This window comes from Phalacrocorax carbo, chromosome 1 (genome assembly GCF_963921805.1).
Source record: "Phalacrocorax carbo chromosome 1, bPhaCar2.1, whole genome shotgun sequence".
Lineage (NCBI taxonomy): Eukaryota > Metazoa > Chordata > Aves > Suliformes > Phalacrocoracidae > Phalacrocorax > Phalacrocorax carbo.
Window position 1 is genome coordinate 144765185 of NC_087513.1, and position 19160 is coordinate 144784344.

The following is a 19160-nucleotide window of genomic DNA, read 5'->3' on the forward strand; positions in this document are numbered from 1 at the left end:
AGGGTTTGCTGCAGGGCTTTACACACCCAGGTGCTCTGAGGCACCAGGCAGCACTGGGTCGTTTTCCCAAAGTCCCTGCTCTCATCTGAGAGCTGACGTTAGGGAGGAAGTGACACCTTCTTCTCTCGGCTCTTCCCATTTCTTCCTCTCATTGCAGTCAGTATTTGTAACACAGCTTCTTGCTTTATTTTCAGGTTTAGCCGTAGCTGTCTCAATCTAGAACTAATCTGAGAATTGATTTTTACCCCACATTTAATGGTGGCTACACAATTGCTTTTCATATGGAACAGGTCAAAATCTGGTATTCCAGCCTCCGATGCTCTCTTTTTTTTCTGTTACAGCCAGTATAAATATCTGCTGCAAGAGGACTAGAGCGACAGAGCAGCAGGATGTGCCGGGATGACATTTAAAAATCTGAAATATCCTGGGACCTTCCTGACCCTATGTTGGTCTTTTTAGGCCAGGCATATGGTAATTCCAAATCAATCGTCCAGTTTGAGCGCTGTACTAACATGTAATGAACTTTAAATTTGCAATCACAATACTAGGCAGCTATATTAACTGCTTCATTAGAAAAAACAGCATGGTCATGAAGATGATGTTAGAGATTTAATTTACTTTTTGCAAGGCAAACAGAAGTATCCTCCAAAGTGTGACTGACACCATTACTCACTTTGCATAGCATCTTCCTCTCTAAGCAATCTTGATTGCAGTGGTCCACTCATTTTGCAAGCTCCCGCTTAATATCAGCAGAGCTAATGTGATCAGCTCTCCAGGAGTATCACTGGAGTTTCTTTTGAGAAATGCAGAGTGAATTTTAGAATATATTCCATGTGATTCTGTTGTGAAGGGTGCCTTCACTAACACCGTATTTTTGGCCACATCTAACATCACAGAATGAAACCGTGACCTCACCATAATCAACAGACATTCTTCCCACCCACCTGAGTGGCACCAGGAACTCACCCATCATAGCTAGCCTATCTGCTGAGCTACCATTCAAAGCATCCGCACTTATAAATCAATATGACCTGAAAGCAGCCAAAAGTGATTGGGACTACTTGCAGAATTAAATATATACCTTTGTTTCTGAAACCGGTCCCTTAATGAAGACGTTTATAAACTCACAGGGGTACTGCTACATTAATAATGCTGTGCGAATGTGTAATCAATAGGTATGTAGAGATAGGAGGCTGAAATGTTATCATTCAAACACTTTAATACCGCTTTGAGATTGCAATCACTAGAACTTATTCCCTACACCAGAGGTGCCATCATCTAAAATTCAGAAGCAGAATTATACACTCCTGCCGTGAGTTGCAGTGCAGCCCCTATTTAAGATAAGGGGACAAAACCTCCTAAGGCCGTCGGTTCTAACTGCCCAGCCTCGGTGGTGGATACAAGGAGCCTCTCTGAGGTGATCTGTTGCTTACCGGAGGCGCTGCCATTTCGCCTGCTGTCTGCCCCAGCACTCAGGCTCGTGCCCCCTCTTTGGGAATCAGCCCCTTCCAGTCACAGAGGCCCAGACCCAAAGGTGTGCACAGTCTCATCTTCGCTGTGCACAAGTAAAACACCTCCTTATTCTACAGCCATCAGATGACCTATTTTAGTCATCTGCTTTAGGAGGAGATTAACCTGAGCCTAAAAATATCTGCTTCTCTTCCCTGACTATAAGAGGGTGAGAGTGATCAGCTCAGCTGTATATATTTACTCTGCAGAAATATAAATTTAGGAGGGAGGAATCCCAGCTTTGCTGACAGATTTACCACTTGGATGCTTTCAGCAAAACGGCTAGCTGCTAGAAGAGGCTGGCCATGAGGAGACTTTCAGTGGATACAAAGCAGGAATGGGAAAAACAGAAGGCCCTTCAGGCTTTCCTTCTTCCCATTTCTCCTTCCCTCATGTTTCTTCATGGAAGACAATGTGAAACAACTGTTTCCTTTGAAGAAGCTTGCTGAGCTGGGACTGCAGCAGCGCTAGATCACAACTCAGGCTAACTTGGCACTCTGTATAGGGGAGGAGGCTAATGCAGGATCTGGCAATGTAGGGGGAGGACTCCCTGGCCTACCAGAGACAGAAGTGTCATGAATGAGTTGCCGGACTGGAAACTGAAATCCAAGTTTCAGTGGTGTCTTGCAGCCTTTTCTCAGGAAAAAAAAAAAAAACAAAACAAAAAAAAAACCAACACACAACAAAAAACCAACCACCTAGGCAAGTCATTTTGTCATTAATCTACTGCAGTAGAACTGGGAAGCTCTAATTGAACCTAGGGACCCATAACGACAGAGGCAATAAAAGCACGTAATGAACCACTCTATCTTTGCTCAGAAGAGACTGTAATTGCTCTTTGCCTCCTTTATCCCCCACCTGCAAAATGCAGGCAGCAGAGACCTACCAACCTCACACCAGCATCATGAGAATGATTTCAGAAATGTTTATGAAATGCTTACAAGCCATGGAAACAGCCACCTTAGAAAATAACACCCATTAAAAACCTGGCTTGTAAAGCAGCGGAGCAGTATTTACCCATTCGTCCCATTTAGAAACAATACCCCGTTTACCAGTAGCATAAACCCATGATCCATGGCTGGCAACCATAAGCTCTCACTGTGCCTTTTGGGGCATTATAGGCCCAGCAATGTCTTTGCAGGTTTGCACCCAAGGGTCATTTGAAAGCTTAAGCGCATTAAGCACAGAGTCTCTGCATGTTGTTTTCTACTGCTGACAGCTCAAATTGAACCACTGTTTTCCTGTAATCAAGCAGTTGCACAGCCTTTAAATTTAGGCTGAAATCTCCAGAGTGGAAAACACAGGCTGATGCTTGTACCATCAGCAAAGCACCTGGATCTCCACACCACTCCGCCACAACCGTGTCTAGATCTCTTCCAGGTGAGATTAAAAAAAATACTGCTGAGTATCTCCACACCAACTCCTTCCCTTGCCTGAACTTTTCTTTCCTTGAGCTCAAAACCACCACCAGTCAGGCTTTTCCCCCCAAAACACCTGATGCATGTGGGCCACCTCCCAGTGAGGAGGCTGCTCCCCAGGCAGGCAGCATGCAGCCTTTCAGCTGCAGCCGCTCAAGGGGCTCTCTGTAGCTGCTACAAAACCTGCTGCCGATGCCCCCGGGAAGCACTCCTTACTCATACAGAAAAGGGTTTTGTTAAAGGAGATCCTACCTGTAGGGCGGCTGCTCCAGGCTGGTAGGGAGCCAAGCCCTCAGCTGCTGCATGTCGGCAGAGTTTGTAGCCTGAGTGTTAGCACTGGCTGTGAGGGATAGGGAAGACAACAGCTTTTTCAGATCACAGGGCAAATGCCCTGTGTGAGCAATTGTTCTTTCTGACTTCCCCTTTTTCCTCTGTTAAGAACCTAAGGGGGAAAAACTCACTGGCTTCTGAATGGGGGGGTGACCAGAAGTAGGAAGTGACTGACCCAGAGCTAGGCAATGTTTCACAGGGAGGCAGTCACACCCAGAGAACTAGACGGTAGCAAATGCTGCATTTTTATCTCAGTGCAAACAGTAATCATGTATATGTGACAAAGTCTTTGAAAAGTTAATTAACAACAGTGACAGCAAACTCTGAAAGAGGATACTAGAACAGCTGCTGAAGAAAAACTGATTGATCTGATAACTTTAGGGAGCTTTTAGAAAGGGCCCTTTTCCCTTTTGTGACACTAAAAGGTATCGCTTCTATGGGAAACCTACCTGATGAGTGAGAAGTGCAAGTTCTGACGCAGACTAGGGTCCCATAACAATAGCTGCTGCAGAAACCTGCACCATCCAGTCCAGGCCCCAAACCCTATGTTTTAATATCTAAGTAGATTCCTGTTAAGAAAGCTTCTTGGATCTCTGAAATATCTGAATATTACAGTATTTTCTATTATGGACCATGCTTGCATAATCTCCTGCCCCTTGGGAGTGCCAGGCTGCACCGCTCCACACTGTGGGACTCAATGCAAGGATGAAGCTGCTGGCAGCACTGGCTGATCAAAATGCTGGCTGAAGAGGTGTCCATATTGCTATAGAAGCATACCTGAAATGAGTACAGGCTATGCTGCACCACCTGTGAGAAGGCTTAAGTATCTCTGGTATAACCCGCTCCACTTAATGCAGGAGGAACAGCACAGATCATACAAGAGTCATGCAGAAACGGTAAGTTGTCTCTATACTGAAGAGCCCTACTGACTTTTATTAAGATTCTTTGAAAAATGGGACTTCCAGCAGAAATAGCTAAAACAGTACCTAGGACAGATACAAAAGCTTGCCACCAACACAAGTAACACCTAACTCATCTACAGCTGTGACTGATTCTTCTGGACGAAGTACCACAGAAGTAGGTATTTCTGAGCTAGCGATGTAGAGAAAAACAGACTTTTAAGTTACTGTGACCAGCGCACAATACACTCATCTACACCTGAGCTAGTATTGCAGAAAAAATAGGAACTTCTAAAACATTATTCATCTCAACCTTAGGCAGTTATCAAGAATAGTTCTAATGAACCACACTACAAAAGTATTTCTTTCCTTTCAGTAGCCATGAAAGGAGTCTAGATAACTAATTGTGACATATGTCTATCTAAAATTATCACAGATCCATCCTGTCCATTTTCCAAGGCTGTCAATGCAAAGCTTTTGACATAGGCCAAACCACCCCGCTCATTCTGAAGAAGAGTATTTCCATGACCCAGACCAGGTAAGAGCTGCAGTGCATCTTGGGGAGTCCAGGGGACCCTTGTGGCTCCAGTGAATCCCCATGATTTTGTGGGTGTGTTTCAGTCAGGAGTCTGTGTATTAAGGGCTTCTGAAACAAAAGATTTATTTTTTTAAACAACGCAGCTCCACGACTAGTCCATGATTTCAAGGAAACTAGAGGCAAGCAACAGCAGTACCATTAGGTGGTCTCCACCTCCTCCACTCATTCTAACAGTTGTATGGAAAATTAGTTCAGGCTAGATGCCTATGCTTTTACTCGCCAAACTTAAGGAAAACTACACCCCTGGTCCAAGCTAGTTGTCTAGACTGCCTGTCTGATGCTGCCACGAGCACCTCTTTCAGCATACCTGGAGACCTAGCTTCTAAATAGCTAAAAATTAGGGGAGAAGAATTCCAACCAAAGTGGTGGTTAGTAACTAGTGGTAACACGGGGCAGGAAGAGTGAGCAGAGAAATACATCAAACTTCTTAGAAATCTTGAATTTTAGTATTCACCTAGCTTCACCTTATTTTAGTCATTCAGAGGTTCATTGCAATGGAGGCATCTATGCAAGCTGTGATAAACCTTAGGGAAATGTAAGAGAAGACGTTATATAAGCGAGCAGCACGCCTCCCTTGACTTCAAGGAAAGCTTCTACACGCTGCAGAAAGGCCAAACCTACCATTTCTACATTAACTGGCTTTTGCCTCAAATGGCACAATCACAACTTAATCTTGAACTTGGCCGCACAGCATTTCACAGAGAACCTTCCTGGCTCTCTCCATGTGCCCTTTCACAAAGAAGGCACTAATGCTTTCCAGCAGAGTCAACATGCAGTGCTGCCTGTCTTGGCTCTCAGGAATGGACTCAGGAGCCTCTTCTGGCCAGCTGATAGAGATGAGTAACAGAAAAGCTCTGCCTCTACACGTGAAACTGCAGTTTCAGCTCTCCCTGGGAGCAGCCCAGGCAAACCTACCAAAGGGCCATTTCCCCTTTTCAAGTCTCCTAAAATTAACATTTGTCTTTATTTATTATTCATTTAGTTATATTCTTATACAAGACTTTTACCCACAGGTTTTGAGAGGCTGAATACTTTCTTTATCAGATTTTACTAAACCAGAATTAGAGTCTATTTGGAGGGACACGGTTTTGAAGTTCTCCCTCCCCACCTGCAGTTCTCCTGCAGCTTCACAGGTGTTAAATGGGGGAAGCACAAAATCAAGAAACCCCCTGCAGGTGCCTTTACCTCAGTGCTATCTCAGCTAATTCTCAGCATTATAAACTTCCCCATCCAGGGAATTTTCTTAAAACACTATTTTTGGAGAAACTTCTCAGTGGCTGTAGGTGCATGGAGAGTTGGTGAACAGCGAGTGCGTTGATGTTAAGCATTGCAATAAAATCCTGGGATACTGGTGAAGTTACTGTCTCCTCATTACTCTGAGTTCACCAGAGCTTCTTAGAAGAAAATAACTTGGGCATGTCTCCTGCTACAGAAATAGCCTGTGCACTTTCCTTTATCAAAAACAACAGCAAACACCATGACTCAGTTTGAGCTCTTAAAAGGGAAGATGAACATAACCGTATTAACTACTTTCTTCACACACTACAAATTTCACCTAGTGCTGTTTTCTCACAGAGTCAGAAAATTCCTTTTTTGACCTACAGTGATCAACCTTCGCCATACACGTGGCCAAATTAAATTCATCAGGAATAAATGCCAGGCCTGTTTTTCCCCTGCTCATGAGCTAGGGGATCTCATTATTTTCAGAATATTCATTAGACTCTCTACTCTAAAAATAGTAGGGTTTTTTTTGAGCTGAGTGACTAGTGGGCAGCAGATTCATGCATTTATCTATTCTACAATACAAGATCTGGTAACTACATGTACTCAGACACTGTGCCTTCAAGAGACAGTTGCCATAAATAGACTCCACCTTACAGTATTTGACATTGTCAAAGCACTGGTTAATGTTCATGAATAGCAATTAACTAATTCATCTTCAGGGCAACCTTGTGAGCTAGGTAAAACTGATATAATTAACGCATGAGTAAAATGAGATTTAGGAGTTAAGTCAGTTGCTTGGGCAGAGGCCTTCATGGTCTAGTGGATTAGACATCTGTCTCTCCAACCAAAGAAGTTGAATCTAATCCTTTTTCTGACACTGATTTGCTCTGTGACCTTATGGAAATTCAATTAACTTCTCTGCCTCAGCTGCCCTAGAGATAATGATGCTTACCTATGCAGTAACACATGGGTGTTTGGAAACTGTGCTAAACAATACTTTTAATGTACTCTTAAGGCCTATCAGTGGAAGAGGTGAAACATTAAAGCTTCCTAGCTTTAACGTCCTTGCTGTCTTATCTAATTCCTCCTCCCCACACCAGAAATAGCTTGGGGGTAAGGAGGAATTTCTTAGGCTAAGATGCTGCAAGTGAAACTGTGGCTGGCACGATGAAATTCCATCAGATCCTGTTTGTCCAGCAAATTCATTTAGAGCACAGGCCAGCACTAGAATTGCAACGGAAAGTTTATTTTAAACTCGGCCATAGAAGAAACCAGCATTCTTTGCATGCTACTGTCAGGTAATGAACAGACTGCCACGGCCATCCCCAATGAGCACCCCTTGGTTCAAAGGGAGCAGAGCCTGCGCTCATGCACCGTCCTCAGTTCCCTTGTATCTCTAAATAAGATTTCTGCAGGATGATTTCTACTGGCGGCCTTATCACTAGCAGGGATGCAAGCCCAGAGGGACAGTACCCTGTACACGCATCTCCTGGAGCAGACCCAACTGATCTTGCCATCTCTGAGCACTGGGGCATTGTACTTAAGAGGAGGACAACTAAAACCTGCTCTGTTCACTTCATTAGAAGCTGTCATTGAACTTCTGGCCTCTAGCCACCATAGCTTTTCAGGACATGCCATCAGGCATTAAGAAATATTACTTCCGTAGTTGGCATTTGACCTGCCCAGCAGGTATCTAGGCTGGTGGTGTGTGCATGTAACTTAATGTCCCTTTTCCCATATTCGACCTTGCTTTTAATTATTTCTGCAAAATATTCTGTTGCTACATATAATGCTGCCTAGGCCCATAAAATCTCCCACAATTCTAATATAGCAAGAAGCCAGTCAAATGGGACATAAGAATTCAATTTATTCAGAAATTTATTTCTGTGAGCAAGATTAAAATTCCTTCTCTGTAATACTGAAGGAGATGTCAAGGCTTTTTCTCTTTCGCTTGCTGAATTATAGCAAGTGCAGTGAATGCTGATGCAGCCAGAAAAATAATAACCTGCTCCTGCCACTGATGTGGTACCAATGGCTTCTTGGCATCCTTTCTCCTGCGAATCCACCTGTGCACCAGCTGCTTTGTTTTGCTGCCTTGCTCTCTCCACCCTCTGACCACTTAGCACTCATCTCTTCTCCACCCTCCCAGCTCTACTGATAATGTGTTTAACATTTACTTTGATGCTATTCCTTGAGGCTTTTCAAAATCCTTCTTGGAAAGAAGACCATTAAAAAGAAACCCTCTGGGGAAAGTCAGGGAGGAAAGCTAAAGAAGAAAGGGCATGTGTATAATATACACCTCTAGGCTTTGTCTTGCTGCAAGCCTGAAGATGACTTAACGCAAACCTATATTAGTGTAAATAGGGGATAAATATTGTATTCTCCTAAAATACATCTGGGCTAATTCAATAAACCCTGACTTATTGGCTGCTATGTGTGCAAACATCTGTATATTAAATCACAATAAATTACTAATGAGCTGTCAGATCAGTAATACAGATATTCATAAGGCTATAGCTTGTCCCTATATATTTATTTACTGCAGAGGCTACCAGTGTGGACTAGCAAAGGCCAAATGGCTCCACGTCTATATACTGTGGAAGAACTTAAACATGACTTGTAGTAGCTTATAAAATACACTCTAAGGTTGTATACTGAGAGTGGCAAGGAACATGAACTAAAATCATATTCAGCCCTCACATGCCTAAAATATAGCTTTTCAGTGTTGTTTTTCCCTGGGTTAAAATTACCTGTGTGCTAATAGGTGATTAATATGTAACACACCTGGCACAAGCAGAACATGTAATTGCATTTGGACAGATTGTTGGGTTTTTTTCAACGCTGTTGAAGACTGTACTCCTTCTAAGTGTTTATCACTTATCTAGTAAAGTTATCTCCTGCACTTGCATGTTTGTGGGCTTTTTTTGTGTGTGTTACTATATGGAGCATTAGAACCTGTACCTTACTGCACCTAGTCTACTAATGTATTGAAGCATCCATTTAGTTTTAAGGTTGAGCTTCAGATCTCTGCTCCATCAGGAACTTTGTTTAAATATGTATCTTTTAGTTTTATATTGCATAATTTGCAAGATTTCATAAAACTACCCAACATCCCAGTTCTATAGTCTGCACTAGAGACCAACAGGTGTGACTTCAACTTTATCAATACAGTAAAGAATATGTAATAACAGGAAGGACAACTTATTTTTCTTTTTCATCTTAATTCTTTCAGTAGCTTTTGTTTAACCCTATATACAAATAATGACACTTCCCTGTGAAATGTTCTCCCATTTTCAAGTTTGGGATGAAATGGATGTTTTGCATATAATTTTTTAAGTTGACTGTAAAGGTCTATTTATATTGGCTTTGCCGTAAGTTAACACTGCTGAAGTAAATGGACACACCCGAACCTGCAGTGACCTTGTAAAATACTGGTGCCTATTCAGATGAAACTGGGTCTACCTGGATTGGAAGAGGGAAGGGAAATCAGTTCATCTTAAGCTTGGTAATTTGGTAATTCTTACTGTAAACAGTATTTTTACCTCTTAGTATGACCACTAGAAGACAATGCATAGCCAGTATTAAACCAGGGCACATCCAGACGATAAAGGCAAAGCTTAATCTTGCTAGGATTAGTGACTCTAAATTGATACGACTGAAAAAACATTGAAAAATGCTGAAGTTAGGTGGCTTCAGGGACTAGCAAAATGCCTTGCCTGGTAATTTTCAAAAGTCTTTAGAGACACTGATTGCACCTGCAACCTCTGATTTGATTACCGAAATAAAAAATGCCGACTGTAGTAGCCTCATCTGTACTTTAATTAAGAGCTTTGTATTTAGATATAACCATCTGATCCCCTGAGGTTATTTTTAAAGTAAGCTTCTGGCAAGGCAGCAGTGTGGTGGATTAGAGGTTTGGAATTGAGGAAAAATCATCGTTCAGCATACAGTTTAAAAGAATGTGTGCATATATACAAATACATGTCTATGCAACATCATATAACAAGATACAGGACTGGATTTATTAAAGCCAAATGGAAAGATATTTCCTATTTTAGTATTCTAGATCTCTTTTAATATATGCAATGTAGATATCGCACTGCAGTCTGATTCATGTAAGTACTACAATAGCACATCGATCTGATACTTTCCAATGAAAGCTCCATTTTTCTACAGAGGTAAAACCAAGTTATCAACTTAGCTGTTTGCATCTACTACTCCATCTAACAGCGGCTGTTAAGCTTGATGTGGATATATAAGACATATCACCCATCAGCTCACCGTTTATGACAGAGCATTCAAGTATGAGCTGAAAAGGGGCAGTGCCAAATAAAGCACACTCATGGAAAATGAGCAGCAGGGTAGTAGCAGGGGTGGCAGACTGGGGGTGCTAATGAGCAACGTTAAAAGGGGAGCCTGGGGAAGGGTGAATGATTCGTGCAAGACGCAGCTGAACGTGAAAAGCCAGATAACAACAGATTTTTCCAGTTCTTATTTCAGTAGACAACTTACAGCTTCCAAATTTTAATGGGCAAGCATGTGCATCCATTGGGAAATCTTCAAGCTGCATGGGACATTCAGCAGAGATGGTCAATCTGTGAGGGAATAAAAAGAAAACACATCATTTTTTTCCCTGGCGTCTTCACTTTAGGCCTCTCACCACAATACATGAGGGCTGACACAAGCAAGCTTTTCCTGAAGGCTCCTCGCTCCTGCTGAAATCACAGAAAGCCCCTGTTAAACTGAATGTGAGATAAGCCAGGTGGACCACTGAGTGTGCGTGCTGTAGACCTTATCTAGTAACACTGAGACACATGAACTGATTTTATTTATGTAAGCTGTTTCAGTAAGATCATTCTTTCTTACTAGTATGTGAAGGAACTCCTGTGATGGTGCTTCTGCCATGCACCTTATTCTTATCTGCTGTCTGTAGATACTGCGACTGGAGGAGGAATTTGACTCCTGAGTATAGCACAGTTACAGACATAAAGAAGCATTGACTTCATATATGGATGTAACTATTTAAATACATAAATATTGATAAACAAATATAAGTATATAAAAGAAATAGTTATAGCTATATAAAATGTCATATATCAAGTCAATTACCTATTTATATCTATATCTATATATATTACTTTATATAGCACTGCAGTTAGTTTTTGTGGAATTCAAATGGAATTGGGGCAGTCCAATTGTGAATTATGTAGGCACCTTGTCAGGAAAAAACACCAGGGCCATTTTCCCCAGCGTATTGCCTGGGGAAACAATTCCATCCTGGATCGCCCTGCCACTGTATGGAAATTCTTGAGCTATAGTGGGCAAATGGGTAGGGAAGGAAAAACTCTTTAGGAAAAAAATAGATATATCCTATGGATGTTCTGTAGTACTGACAGATCAAGCTGAACACAAAGAAAAGTCTAAGGTAAATTTCTGAGCAGAGAGCACATATCGAGAGCCAAAGCTTACTCTTCTAGGTGCATGCAGCACATACCACAATGAGAACCTGCTTTTGATTAGGCCATTTTGATATTTGCATAATACAGATGGTTTGCTCAGAATAGTGAGGATGCAAATCTCATTTTACATTATGAATATCCTTATGGCTTTCTCATTTGATGCTGCTATTCTGCCTCAGAGCCGACAGGCCAGAGACACTCAAAGCCTCACAAACTGCGGGGTGCTGCGGTGATGCAGGGCTCTGCTGGAGGCCAGCCTGGTTCCTCACCAAACTGCTGCCTGGGGGGCCAAAATCTGCAAAGAAATCCACAACACCCTACTACCAGAATGCAAAAGTACCCTTTCCTATCACAACAGCCACACGTAGCCATACTCCCTGGCTATATATACTCACCACTTCACATTAGCACACCAAAGCAAGTATTCCTGCTACAAGAACCTCTATCCAAAGGGATCGTAAAAGGGTAACAATCTGTCCGTGTACAGATGGCACAGTGTTCAGTCAGTCCAATTCAATACAACACAATGATGCCTTGCTGGGGCACTCTGGCTACATGGATAACAAATTGGGGGAAACAGCTCCACTCTCTGCCAATGCACAGATACTCTGGAGCTTTACCAATAGCTGGAAATGGCAAAATAAGTACAGAGAAATGCAATAGTATCGTTGGCTAGAGATTGCATCATGAGGATGGGCTAGGAAGCGGGGAGGGAAAAAGGCAAACTGCAAAGAGTAATAGAAAACATAAAGATAATACAACATACAAAGGAAAAGAAAAAAAAATCAGTTCAGAGCAGAGATAATGTATCATTTGATAAGAACAGACAGGAAGTCTACAATATGAAAAAGAAATGGCTGAGGCCTGAGATACCTGCCCTTAGGCAAAACTTTTCTTGGGCTTTATTCTTGCAAAAGAAATTTTAAAATCACTAAAATACAAAGTTGTCTGCAGTGGGGCCTGCCCTTTGACACCGAAGCCAGCAAAGCTACAGTCACTGAGAGTGCTACATGGATGAATTTAACAAGCTGCTTCTGGTAGCACCCTGTCCAGAACTTGCATTCTTTTCATAAAAATCATTCTAATGGGTACTTTAAAGCAAGGCTGACATTCCTCCTGCGCATCATTATATTTTCTGTACTAAGTATTGCAAATTTAATTTTCTTGATAAATTCAGAAACCTTGCTCCAAGTGCCATAAGAAAGCAGTCTGTCTCTGTCTCTTCATTTACCAACAGTTCAAGTATTTTGTTTCAAAGGCTGCAGCTTGACAACATTTTAATAAACATACTTGTCATGTGCAAACCTCCAAGGAAGGGATGGATCCCGGTATCCATCTTACCAAGAGAGCAGCTGTGGAATCAATGCAAAATAATGAATAAGACCTTCTGTTTCATCTGATGGTCCTATGAATTGTATCCTGCTGCCTGTAACCCTGGAAATAACCCTTGTGTGCAATGAGGAAGGCTGTAGCCATTCCTAAACCATAAATGTGGAAGAAAAGTGAAGATGAGGTGCACAGAGACTGTGACCCAGTGGAACTTAATTAAGTGCCTCCAGAAATTATTTCTGCCTGTCTTAAATGAAAAGGTAGCACGTGAGGCTGGAGGGCACCGGGCTGCCACTAACTGTCTCAGAAGCTGTAAAGACCCTGGTGATGCGATGGTGCCTGGCGCAGTCTTCTGGGTCTAGCCCAGGGGTGGGGAGAACTGAGCAGCTGCAGATGTGCTTGGGTACAGCCTATCCTTTCATTAACATGGATTCTTTGGATGAAGAAGTTCCTTTTGCTCATTATCAATGATACCTGCATGCTTCTTTCCTTTTCCCGTGCCTCCATCCTAGGGCCACTCTTAGTCTGCCCATCCTGAACAAATGAACTGGCTATACCTATTTGTTACATGCTATTCTTAAAAAGTATGTAGCTGGGCCTCTTATGTAAATTTAAAATGCTCAGTAAATGCTCTTACAAAGGGGGCATTACCCGAGGCTTGTGAAGCATCTTGTAATGGGCAAAGCAACAGAAAACTTGACTGTGGGTTCTGATACACCGCATAAATGTCACCACCCTGAATTTCTGCAGAGCACTCTGTGCCCAACAGTAGCTGTTTTTCATTACTGTGTGAGGACCTGAAAAACAGGGTCACTAAATTGACTCCTGGTTCAAAGAGATTGGATTTTCTACTGCATACAGGAAAAAAAAAAAGCAGCACAGCAGCCACCTCTTACACTCTGGGGGCTGGAAGAATGGGTCACTGCATACAGATTTGCTCCTATGTGCACAGTACAAACTATATATTCAGATCATAGCTCCAGGAGTCACAAAGAAATTGAGATCTGGGTCTGCTCCTTCAAATATCACCTGGGGTGATATTTGCACACTTTGGCTTTTAACATAGTGTTAAAGCTTAGGTACCCTTTGCATACCCTAGTTTACACAGCTGATTATAACAAAATTACTCCCCATTTACATTTATCGGGAGAAAGGAGGCCTTGGCATGCATATATTAAACAGCCTTTGCCTAATGCTTTTTATATGGCCACTCCAGAACTATCTTGCTGTGCTCATTGCAGCACAGTTATCTGAGCTAGAGTCAAGTCTCCAAACCAGGATTTTTCTGTCACAGCACAAGCACTGCTCAAACTGGAGTTCTTTCCAACAGAGGCATTTAAAAGCTTTCCTCCTCCACCATCATTCTGTCTTAATAAAAGCCCTATGGGATTAGTTTCACTCAAACAGAGTTTTTGACAAGATTATAAGTGGCTGTTAAAGGTCCTTTACAATGGGAGGACGAAACTCTGATTTTATTGAAGTTAATGATAAAATTCTTCTTGACTTCAGTGGGGCCAGTATTCACCCAAAATACGTTACAAACCTGGGTTACAGTTGCTGCTTCATTACGAATTACAAATTCTCACTTTCATAATGCTCCAAGTACATACACTGCTATCCAAATGTTAATCAACCAACAAAATGCTACAGCATACCTTAACTATCTGAAAAAAAAAAGTTAGGTCTACAAATTATTTCACTTATCATCCATAATTGCACATGAAAGTTTCATCAAAGCTTCATTAGGTATAGCCTTTACTTTAAGAACATACATTTGGATTACTGAACTGTGTTCTGTTTCAGCAAAATATAGGCACATAAGTGAACAGCCATCTAAGAAAAGCACAATTCAAGCAGCAAGTCTTCACCCCAGAAAAGTCACCTTCAACCATTTTGACTGGAGAATTAAGTAAGATGATGCTTTCAAGAGCCCACTGCTTTTTAACAGGTGGGGGAGAAGGAAGTGTTAAAGTCAAGGATGTGGCAAGGAAATAAATGTAGATGTTTGGGAGCCAGACATCCACAGCAAGTGTGCTTCAAGGAGAGCACAAGGCACTCTGTCCTGCAAGAGCCAGTTTAGGGGGCTGCAGTGACCTCCCTGCTGTTCCTGTGATTTCCCTCAATGCAAGAAGCATCTGCTCCTACTCAGGGGAAAAGAGCTCAGAGACTGAGCAAAGCTATCATCTCTCTGCTACCCCAGAAGTGCAGAAAACGCTTTCTGGAGTATTATCTGCAGCTGCCAGGCAGGAGGTTGCGGCATTCACCTGCCTGGGGAGCCAACAGACAGACGCAAGAACTTGCTTTTCCTTATCAGCAACTAGCTTTAGTATGCAAACAAATTAAAACAGAAAGCTTTAGAGGGAGAGGGGAGCGGAAAGGCAGAGTCACCACTGGCTTTTGGGAGAAGTTAACTCAAGATAAGTGTTGAATAACAAGAGTTACTGATGAGAGGGAGACAAGGAAAGTTTTCTTGGCTCTGAGGTATTGGGGCCAGAGAGATACGAAGCTCTTCGCCTGTTTTGCCCTAATCGCCAAACCAGCTGCATCTTCTTAGTTGTTGATTTCTGTGCATTGCCCTTGCCCCTGATTAAAAGCAGCATTTTAATGCTGTGCTTTGGCCCTACCTGTGCTGGCAACCAGTACCTGCTGTGGCGCTCAGGCCAGAATGGGCGCAGAAGAGCCGAAGTGCCCTTCCCAGCGTAAGGCCAGCCATCACCATTTTCCTTAAAAAAAGACAAAATGTTTGCCTGAAATTAATCTCAAATCTATCTTCATGTCTCCCCAACCTGCCAAAAGAGACTTAAGTGGATCCAGCCTCTTACCCCACCCCAAGCTGTACCCCACCCGAAGGGGCTGGCTGGCTCCCTGCAAAGGGAGGCTTCAGGGTCTGGTCAGACCCTGCTCAGGAGCCAACTCCAGGAGGAGCTTCCCTGGACACCTGCTCCATCAGACCTCCAGCAGAATAATTTAAGCCCTTGTGGCATGTCCAGTACCCACCCTCACACGCTCATGCAGATAACAGAGTAACAGAGAGTTGCTGGTTTGGGTTGGTTTTTTTTTTTTCAAACTGTGAACACATTGTTAGGTTTGTGGAATTACTCATTTAGCCTTGACCTAGGATGCAACTACTCACCCCATTCTCCTACTGTGATGTCTTGGGAGCACCTTTAAAACCAAACTCTCATTCCTTTCAAAAGGTTTTAAAGCAAGAGTTGTTACAGGCCCCAGCACATTGAGTGTGTAGTCCAGGGAGCTGATGTCCCCTGTGTTCCTCAAGTACATGAGCGTATATACACAGACACACAGACAAACACACACACACACATATATGTAAAGACCTTTCTTGGTTCTGAAGCACTTCCCATACAGTCCTAACAAACACTGTGGATGGTGGTGACAGTGGGTTACCTAACCAGCATAGAAGTGTTAGGATGTGTATACACATGCAGTGACAGTATCGATGGCTGTAAGTCTCACCCTGAAACCTGTCCCTGGCTGGGTGACTGTCTGCAGCCTGGCTCAGGGGAAAGAAGTGATTATTCTTGGTAATTCAAACACTGCCTTGCTCAAGAATCTCCATCACTGTATTGGATAAGAGGCCAAAATATGGACTCGAGGCCCTGTTCTGCACCTCTGTGTGGGATGTGAAGGCAGTTATCTATAATGCTGGTTGTACAGTCATTTTCTTGGGGTCCACCAAAGAAAGTGAACACAGAATAGAAACTAAAGCTAGGAGTTGGAGTGAGGTGGTTTGCAGAAATTTGTGTCTTAGTCCATCTTTCCTTCATAACAACTCTGCCAAGAATACTACCCTTTCCCAACTTTCCTGGGATACTGAGATGTGTTATCTTTATGTAACACCAAAATTTGCTTTGAAAATGCCACAGGGAAAGGACTATGGAAGACTGAGAGCTCCAGTTACTGATGTTTTTGTGAGTCGTGAATACATAATTCAGATGCATGGTGTACTTGACAGCAAAACTCTCATTTTAAGCAAACCAAATCCTTAGCATAGCTTATGTTGAAGTGAGAAAACAAGACTTCAATTGCCTAGATTAACTGTGCTGAAGAGTAGGTTATCCTGAGATGATAGGTGGACAGGATTGATCTCAAAAGCAGCACCACTATAGGAATGGCCTCCCTGCCTGTGGAGTACCTTGGCATATCCAAAGCACACTTTTAGACGGCGACAGAGGGGATGTTCAGCCTCTAGACACGTGAAGAACTGAGAAAGGCAATGAAATAAACAATAGGACACTTAAATGATCTGATCTTTGATAGGGATTTGGGGGTTATAGAAAGAAACACATTTCCACAGCTCCTGGTAAAAGTTTATAGTAGAGGTAATATCTTCCATTCTACAATATTTCCTTAATATGGATAAAAGCAATGGATGGAGCACTGAGTTTATGCTTATCCGTCCTCACTATGCAAGGTGTCTAATGAAGTCCACGAGCAACGTAAAACTTGATGGAAGAAGCTTGCTTTATTTACCAGACTAACTGGTGCAGTAAAAAAAAACCCAAACTTTTTGGCACTCCTTCTTTAGGTACTCTGCCTACAAACCTTACTTTCCTAAAGAAACTTTAGATGACTATGGCTATGCAGCTATGAATGCTGTAGCACAATATCACACTCATCTACTTGATAGTTTTACTTAAAAACCTCTCCTAGCTTTGTCTCCTTGCTAGTCCCTTATTCGTTATGAACTTTCCTTGACACCCCATGAAGAAGGCCTTGAAATCTCTCCTCTGCATAAGCTTCTAGTTTTACTGAACTCTTGAATTAAAAACCAAAAATCTAACTCTACTAACAACACTGAGAAGCTGATGCAGTTGTTGATGCAGGTAAAATGGGAAACAGCATCTCAACCAGCCCACACTTCATTATGATTCTATGAGTCTATGCTGGCAGAACCAGCTGGTGAAGGCAAAGCCCAGTGCCACCCAACCGCACGGGGGCGCGGCCCTTCCTTTCAAAGGGAGAAAACCCAAATACACGAAGAAGAAGGGAGAACAGAAAGCTCTTGCCGACACCGTAGGTGATGAAGGCTAAGGACAGTGATGAACACGGCACAGTGCACCCATCCCTCCAGTGTTGATACCACCTGTTAGATGATTTGATTGGTGCAGGTTTTCTGACTGGCCAAAGCGGCTTTTGTGACTGGCCAAAGCGGCTTTTGTTTCTCCATTTTTGCCTGTCAGTATGGCACACGTTTCCCTGTAGATGAGGGTTATCTGCCTGCACAGCCATCCTATTCCTTCCTTCCAGTTCACACAACCTCTATATTTGTATGGACAGGCACAAAACTGCATGCAGTATTTTCCATAGAGAAAAATGAGCTGGATTTAGAACGCAATAAGGGTCGGGGGGAAGCAGATGGGCAGTACCAGGCCATTTGGGCTCTCTCACATCTAGATTGCAATGTACAGACATGGGAGGGTAGGTAGGAGGGATTATGATCTGGCAACCCTAAATACAGAGCTGAAATCCTTGATTATTTTCCACAGTTCAGACAAATGATCTAGAGTTCCAAAACATCTCACCACAGTTTCCTTTCAGCAACTCTCATTTAACCTCAGCCTCTTCTTATTCACCTCACACTTCTATGTCCACCTCCCAGACCACATCTCATCAAGACCTCCTGCCTTTTGTGTAACTTCAGTGCTCCTCCACGCCTCTGTGTGAATGGGGTACGCATCAAGCAATTTGACAATATGCTCTTTCACAGCAAAACATGTGCAGACGCCTATTTGTATGTACCCCTACTGGTACACGGAAGATGTTGTTTAGCCATCTGAACAGGACATTATTATCTGGGGTTTTTGCCTTGCCTCTGAAATGCTGTATGCTCCTGATCAGTACATGGATGAAATGCCAGATAAAGGGGCAGGGTGCGGGTGCTCGCTGCTCCAGGGAAAGAGCCCTCTGATCCCTCAGCTGTTTCACACCATAAAGAGCCATTAAACAGGCCTCAAACCATCTGTTTGCTATTTATACCACCACCAGCACTAGCATCTGCTACAGCATAAGCACCTGTTTGCTACAGTACAACCTGAGGGAAAGAAGGGCCAAATCTCCTAGTGACATTTGACTGTCCTCATACTAAACCATGTTTAACAATGTACTTGGCTCCTTCTCTCAACCCAGATTTCCCCAGGATGAAGATGCAGTTATGCAGTTGGATGGGAGCTCCCTGTTCCTATCAAGATTAGTGGGGTACTATTTCCCCCAGGTCATGCAGGCCTGTGCTCTTGCATGCAAACAGGGACTACAGAGCTGTGCCTACACCTCAGCAACAGGTCACCTTAGTGACACCTTCAGAAGAGACAGAACAGCAAAAAAGCAAGTAGAATGGACCACTGGACTGAGCAAACCTAGAGATAGTAGTTTG

General features: G+C 42.8%; 1 protein-coding gene across 3 annotated transcripts in view; it reads right to left on the reverse strand.

The window, feature by feature from the left end:
• The window catches only part of GABRA5 (gamma-aminobutyric acid type A receptor subunit alpha5), a 57935-nt gene that overhangs the window by 18565 nt on the left and 20210 nt on the right, over positions 1-19160 (reverse strand). For all 3 annotated transcript variants that reach the window (XM_064438359.1, XM_064438369.1, XM_064438352.1), the window contains one exon: positions 10491-10573. In XM_064438359.1, the coding sequence (XP_064294429.1) occupies positions 10491-10573 (83 nt within the window). The remainder of the gene's footprint in view (positions 1-10490; positions 10574-19160) is intronic.